General features: G+C 36.1%; 1 protein-coding gene across 1 annotated transcript in view; it reads left to right on the top strand.

The window, feature by feature from the left end:
* Window positions 1–850: 850 nt before the first annotated feature.
* LOC110294659 (vomeronasal type-2 receptor 116-like) overlaps window positions 851–8,232 on the top strand; it is a 9,500-nt gene continuing 2,118 nt past the window's right edge. The window contains exons 1-3 of the mRNA XM_021163029.1: window positions 851–1,053; window positions 5,188–5,467; window positions 6,043–6,849. Coding sequence (XP_021018688.1) covers window positions 851–1,053; window positions 5,188–5,467; window positions 6,043–6,849 — 1,290 coding nt within the window. The remainder of the gene's footprint in view (window positions 1,054–5,187; window positions 5,468–6,042; window positions 6,850–8,232) is intronic.

Here is an 8,232-nt window from a genome sequence, read left to right as displayed (position 1 = left end):
TTATTCCTGTGAGTAAATGCACAAAATTGTTCTCAATCATATTAATGAAGTAAGAACAAACATCAACTAAAGAAATGTTTCATCAAATGGCACTGAGTGCCAGAGACTGATTACAGGTAAGAGATCAGCATAGTAACTGAGTGAATGTCTGCACAAGTTCTGATATTAGACAGGATAGGTGTTGAATCTCTACAATTCCAGGCATTTTTGGACTTAGCATAATGACATGTTCTCCGGATGACTAGAATCACAGGAATTTTAAGTAGATTTTGTAACTATGACTAGCATACAATACTATATGAACAACAGAAAGAATGCACACTCCTGGCTCAATGCTGCATGTCAGACTGCCCTTCCCAACACTAGACAATGGAAGACATGATGTCCCATGATTCAACTCAAAGTCTGAATAATATGAAACATTTATGGCCTTCTCAACTCTTGTCTTACTATGGAGGTTCTAATAAAATCCATCGTGTTTACACATATGGCTGTTGACATGGTCTGGTCTAAGCTCTCCAGGGGAAGATTATCCCTGGGAAGAATTATGTCATGGATATGAATGAAATCATGGCACCTGAGAATGGAAAACATGATCTTCACAACATGTTTTCAAAAAAGTTTTGATCAAAAGTTTTCAGATCTCAGATGTAGAGCTTGAGGCCAGAAATTTCCTGATGTATCCAGGGAGCATGACATAGAATGAATGGAAAGGAACTGTTGAATATAATTAAGTGGATCTTTAGAGAGCAGTAGCCTTAAAAGAGACACACAGGTGTATGTGTGTGTGTGATGTTTGTCTGCAGAAGAAACGGATTTCTCAATTGCTCCATCTTAGATCCTAGCAGACATGAAGAAGTTGGGTACTTTCACTATTTCCTTTTGTCTCCTGAAGTTTTCACTCATCTTCTGCCATGTAACTGAACCCATTTGCTTTTGGAGGATAAAGAATAATGAAGAAAATGATGGAGATATGAGAAGTGACTGTAATTTTTTCCTTTGGACATACGATGAAAGTACTGAAATCAATTTTTATAATATTGTTGATTATAGGTAAGTCATTAACTTTAGTTCCTATTTCAATGTTATGTATTCGAAATATTTAGCTGTGTACACCAACTGTGAGGTTCTGTCCTCTTCTTCCTCATGTACCTTATGAAACACTGAAAATTAATTATATCAATCACTATTTTACTACTTTAAAATGTGTCACAGTTTAGTTTAGCTTTACTACATTGGATTCCAGTTCACAGTGCCAGACAATGCGAGAGACTGGAGTCTCTCTGTTGAGTATTTGTGGATATCATATGGTGAAAGATGTCTCTTCATCTGTCTTGAATTCACAATTCACACCTTTGGCAAAAGCTATACATACAGAGACTGCATCACTGCCTGTATTCTATTGTCTGCCAACGATTCCAGTATGAACATGCATCTAAATGCTGTCATGAAAAGGGTATCTAATTTTGGCCTCCAAACCATTTGGGCATAAATTCATACATTGCAATATTTGTGTATGTGTTGGCCTACAATACCTGATTACATGTATAACATTATATGTGTACACATGTATGTATATATATATATTCATATATGTGTACATATATACATATATATTAGTGTGTGTACATATATAATACATATATATTTGTGAATGTACATATATTTGCTTTTTAAAATGGTGTTTAAATGAGGTCCAAACCTCCTGCCATTTTGGAGTTGACACTGAATGTAGAAAACGACTGCCAGGCTTCATATTCTGTTACCAGAATAACCTTTTTGTCCAATTGTACAAATGTCTAGTCACATGTTAGGCTTATTATCGGTTTCAGAGAGATGGCCAATATTTCTATTAATTATTGAATAAATAGTGAAATAACATGGGAGAAAATCTAGGAGAACAAATGGACTTCCTGTGGATGAGAAGCTGTTCTCAAGGTGGCTACTTAGTTCTGAGATCCCAAGTGAGAGATGTTTTCATTGGTGGCTGCAGATCATGAGGGAAGGAGTGTTGAAATCACTCACCTTTGAATTAATCAATGTGCCTGGGACTTCCTTTTTTCATGAACCAAAGTTTCCTGTGCTTTTCTGTCTCTCACTCTCATCCCATCTCTTATTCAGTTTTCATGTCTTTGGGATTTAAAGAATACATTTTCCAATTGTTAGGCACAGTAAACTGTGTATACTTGGATAGTGATGGTGGCTTCACATTATTATACTTCTGTGTAGATCAGTAGGAAATTCATTTCTGATGTATCCTGTATTATCCCACACCTCATTGAAAAATAGTGAANATTCTCATTGGTGACCCTTTTATAAGCCATAATAAAGTTTATAATTACAAATATGTGAACTCTTTCAATACATGTTTCAGATTTAGAAAGAAAAACTTACCTCCAAACTCTCAATTGAAAAATACAAATGAGCATGTTTGGTATTTTTACTCCTAATGAGGGGTAGCTGCTAATACTAACAGATAAAGTGCCAACTGTGCTGGGGCAGATGAGGACATATCATATGAAGANAAGATATTGTACTCAGACATCACTAAAAGGATCTCATAGAATTAGGAAGACTGAAATGTTAAGAGAAATTTGATACCTTTTTTATGAAATTGACATAGTAACAACACACTAAAAGGTAATATTAAATTGATGTGTAAAAAGCCAAAAGGATAATTTTCTGGTTATATGGTATATTGTATCATTTTGTATACTTTGAAATGGATAAATAAATTTAAACAAAATACATCGTATGTATGAATACATAATGGTGCAGCTTTTAATACTTCATTAAAGAGACCTTGTTTTAAATCCTATCTTTTATAGTATAGTTTCTAGGATAAGAATTACATAAACTATTATACCAACTTAGCAGTACCTTTAGAGACCTGTCTCCCTGGGTTGGCCCATGCCACGTGTTGTTGTTTAGAATGACTACAACCTTGAGTTACCCATTTTAAACTAACTTTCTATTACCAGTGTTACAAACTTTTAATCATACCCAATACCTTATAAGCCAATAATCTATTACGAAGACATGCAGAACATATTTATGTTATTAAAACCAGTCAGGGAAAAAAATAAAGTGTCTACACACATCTTATATATTTAGACTTGACAAAAATTTCTTATTTTCTAGCTGTAATTTCAAGAGAGGATCACCTTGTCACCTTCTAAACCCAATAAACACAATCACAGAGATTTTTCTAGGAAAAACAGCCATCAGCTCGCTTACCATAGGGCTGAAGAGCTTCTACCCCGTTTCAGAGCAGCTAGTGCAGGCAATCAGCCCATAGCAGGGCTTCTTTAGATGTGCCTGACTCCCAGCTACAGGTGATGGGAATCTTATCAGTTTTTGTTGTGCAAATTGAGACTGCGTTTTTCTTTTGACAATTTAAAACTAAATCAAGGGGTAAACAGCCAGCAGATAAAGTTTTAACCATTTTTCCTTTCAACATGAAACACAGAGAAATAAGCAAGCAAAAAAAAAATTAAAAAACAGACATAAACTGACAGACATGGACATATTGGCATATCAAGGACAAAATAGAGAGAAAAGAGAACTAAATGTGCCACCAAAGGGATATGCTATCTAAGATAACCAGAACCAGAACTAAGGATTTCTCCAGTAGGAGCCAGAGAGGAAGCAGGATGTCTCCTGACTTCCTCCTGTCCCCAGCAGAGCTCTGAAATAGCTTATGTTCATTTTCCTTCTCTTTTGCTAAAGCGGCCAGGACGGGAGGGACAACTGCTTTTCTGAAACCCATTCTCTCTCTCTCCTGTTTAAGGTGTAAGTCTTCCTTTCCTTCTTCTAGGAATTCTGCTAGAGAAGGGAGAGGAGGCACAGTAGCGGCTACCTATGGTTGCACCCTAGCGCCCTGCTTTTTTAACTTCCCCAATTCCTCCTCAGCTTGTCTAATTAATTCTTTCATTAAGTTCCACCAGCTGTTCGTGAGTAACCTCCAATGCTTGTGAACTTTCCCTGTCCTTATTGCCATCAATGTCATCTTTTATAAGCGTACAGAGGCAAAGGGTAATGGGATTTGCCTGGGTGATCCTTAGGACTTCTCCAACTTTCTCCCAGGTATCCTTATCTAAACTCTCCTCTGGGAACTATGGACAGCATGAGTCCACCTGGATTAAACATGTTTTCCAATGTCTGTTTTTTAAACCCTGCTCCTCTTGCTTGAAGCAGCTCTTTCAGGCTGCAAAGGAACCCTTTTTTTGTACTGCCCTGTCTCATTTCATGGCTACTATCCTAGGTGAGTCAGCTTTGGATAAGCACCATCACAGCCCAATTGTTTCCTTGGAGTACAGTTCTTAATAGCCCATCGATCAGCACATATAATTACTTACCTGTACTTGGAATTACCCTTTACTTTCAATTTGTTCTGTGGATGCTCCAAAAGAAGCAGCTTTTCTCAGCAAGTCCTCCATTTTTAGGTCCCTGTTCGGGTGCCACCTGTACCCAGCGGCTTACAGTAGAGCAGGACTCACCAGAAAAGGAGTGCTGGAAATGAAAAGAGTTGGCAGGGAGAGGAGCAAAGAGAAAAGACAGTGTTCTGATCAAGGCTCAAAGTTTATTTCTGCAGCTCCAACTTATAAGCACTTCAACAAACAAACCTCTTCTTGAGACAGTTCCTCTACAGATGAAACATAGATAAGAGTTCCTCTTGGCTGAACACACTGCCCTCAAGGGCTTGGCTACACACAATGCTCTCATGGTCTTGGCCATACACACTGCTCTCTGACCTTAGCAATACACACTGCTCACATGGCAGCACTCTGGCTCTCCATAGTATAAAAAGCATTTAAATAAAAAATTTAAGGAGAATGTGTTATGTGCATCATATGTGGTTTAAGTAATGCTTTTTTTATACCTGTGGAATTACAACTCCAAGATTATTTTATAATAGTCTCATCAATAGGAATGAAATCTAGTTCAAGGTTAGCATTCAGAGATAAAACAATCTTTATTGATTTTCATAAATACCAAACTTATCATATCATAGTGCCTATGTCTACAAATACTTAAATTGTATTCAACTCTAAAGTTCTCTAATTTATTAGGCTTATTCCAATACATTTAGACAGAAATCTAACATCTCTTATGTTACAAATTTCACTGCAATTGAAATTTTATATTTCAAACATCTCCCTTAATCATCATTATACCTTGTTTTAGAATACCTGCAAGAAGATACGAGTTTTTTCTGGTATTGTTTTTTGCTACTGATGAAATCAACAAGAATCCTGATCTTTTACCCAACATGTCTTTGATAGTCTGGCTTTTTGGTGGTCAGTGTGGAGATGAATGGTCAGTTCTGCATAAAAATTATTCACAAGAAAATATTGATGTGAAATTTATTAATTATGACTGTTTATCACCAGACTGTTACATATACCTTACAGGACCATCATGGAAAACATCATTAAAAATGTCAATTCAATCTAGGACACCAAAGGTAAGAATTTGTGACACTGGATGTGTTTTAAAATTTTTCTTAAATATTTATTTATTTAATGTGTGTGAGTTCATTGTCTCTACTTTTGAAAAGACTAGAAGAGGGTATCAGATCCCATTACAAATGGTTGTGAGCCACCTTGTGGGCCCTGGGAATTGAACTTAGGACATCTGAAATAGCAGTCAGTGCTCTTAACCACTGAGCCATCTCTCCAGTCCAAGTGAACAACTTTTAAAATCCATTTAAATGTGACTGCAAGAAAACATACACAGCATGCATTTATGAATGCCCTTTTATACCCATATACACACACACACACATATAATAAAGAGTTACATAATCAAATCATAGATGTACTGGGAAAACAGGCAAAACTGTTTTCAATTCCAGGACATTCAGACTTCTCAGGAATACTCTAGACTCTAATAGCAATAATACATGATATTTATAGTACAATCTTAAGATCTTTAATGGGAGTTCTGAAAAGTGAAAAACATTACATGTGTATGAGTGAAAACACTCTAACAATCATATCTCTCAGGTGGGTGTTTCATCCTCTCTTCTATATCCTTTAGGTTTTCTTTGGACCATTTAATCCTGACCTCAGGGACCATGACCAGTTTCCCTATGTCCATCAGGTAGCCATCAAAGACACACACTTGTCCCATGCCATGGTCGCCTTGATGATTCATTTTAGATGGACATGGATAGGACTGGTCATCTCAGATGATGACCAAGGTATTCAGTTTCTCTCAGACTTGAGAGAAGAAATGCAAAGACATGGAATCTGTTTAGCTTTTATTAATATGATCCCAGAAAACGTTCAGATATACATGACAAGGGCTACGATATATGACATACAAATTATGGAATCAACAGCAAAGGTTGTTATCATTTATGGTGAAATGAACTCTACCCTAGAAGTCAGCTTTAGAAGGTGGGAAGATTTAGGTGTAAGGAGAATCTGGATCACAACCTCACAATGGGATGTCATNACAAATAAAAATGAATTTAGCCTTGATTTCTTTCACGGGACTGTCACTTTTGAACACCACCACAGTGAGATTGCTAAATTTAAGAATTTTATGCAAACAATGAACACCGACAAATACCCAGTAAACCTTTCTCAGTCTATACTGGGATGGAATTACTTTAATTGTTCAACCTCAATGAACAGCTATAGCAAAATGGATCACATTACATTCAACACCACATCGGAATGGACAGCACTGCACAAATATGACATGGTCCTGAGTGAGGAAGGCTACAATTTGTATAATGCTGTGTATGCTGTGGCCCACACCTACCATGAACTCATTCTTCAACAAGTAGAATCTCAGCAAACAGAAGTACCCAAAGGAACATTCACTGACTGTCAGCAGGTAAAGTTAATAAAATATCATTATGCTTAGATATACCAATGGGATCTTTTAAATGGACCCAGAGAAACAACTGGACATTTGTTAGAGATTATTCTCTCAACAGAAAAATTTCTACACTGCAAAACACCCTAATGAACGTTTAACATGGATAAATATCATGCACAAGGATCATATTTGATAGGAGACAATACATTGTTATATAATATCAGAGTTTTGTGAAAACGTGTCTCAACATCTCATCAAATTTTAAAATGGGAGAAAAGAGTTTTATCATGAAATCCTAAAGTGCTAACTAGACTAGAATATTTTTCTAAGAATAATTTCTCAAGAATTGGTACATGGACTGGGCAGTGGTGGCACATGCCTTTAATCCTAGCACTTGGGAGGCTGAAGGCAAATTTCTGAGTTTGAGGCCAGCATGGCCTAAAGAGTGAGTTGCAGAACAACAAGGGCTATGCAGAGAAACCATGCCTCAAGGGAAAAAAAAAGAATTGGTACATGGACTGTGGTTAATAGTTATTCATTTAAATTAACACATATTTAGGAAATCATAAATGATTAGGACTGCACATTTTATTCAGTTTACACATATCTCATATATGTATACTCTATGTACATGAAAGACCCACAGTCATTCTTTATTTCAACAACTTATGGACATTCAGACTTCCATTCCTTTGTACATACATGGCTTCTTTTTTAAAACACTACTTTTGATAAACATGCACACACATACACACACACACACATTATGTTACTTGTTATCTGATAATAATTTTTCTAGCACATTTTACCATTGAATGTTAATATGAAGTATATTAATTTTTAACTATTCATGAGGCATATTGTATTTTACTACAAGGAATTACATTACTACAGCTGTCGTTCTGAAATTCATTAAGAAACTATGGGAAATTCTCAATTTCCCATTCTTTTTACTGATGTGCATGTGTAAACATATAATGATGCATCTCAATTAGGTGTCTTCCATGCTGAAATCCAGGATATTTACTAACCCTGTTGGAGAACTGGTGAACATGAAGCATAGGGAAAATCAGTGTGCAGATTATGACATTTTCATCATTTGGAATTTTCCACAAGGCCTTGGATTAAAAGTGAAAATAGGAAGCTATTTACATTGTTTCCCACGGAGCCNGCAATTTCATATATCTGAAGATTTGGACTGGGCCACAGGAGGAACATCAGTGGGTATACCACAATTTTAATTTTTTTCAAAATATCTAATTTAAAATTATGAGGGACCGAAGTAATAGCTCTGTGGTTAAGACCAATTGCTACTCTTGCAAAAGACCATCCTCAGTTACAAGCACCAAAATATGATGACTCTCAACTTCATGTAAATTTTGTTATAGAGATCAAAGG

This window comes from Mus caroli, chromosome 5, assembly GCF_900094665.2.
Source record: "Mus caroli chromosome 5, CAROLI_EIJ_v1.1, whole genome shotgun sequence".
NCBI classification, from domain to species: domain Eukaryota; kingdom Metazoa; phylum Chordata; class Mammalia; order Rodentia; family Muridae; genus Mus; species Mus caroli.
The sequence above is the reverse complement of the archived record's forward strand: the minus strand, read 5'-3'. Positions and strand labels throughout refer to the sequence as shown.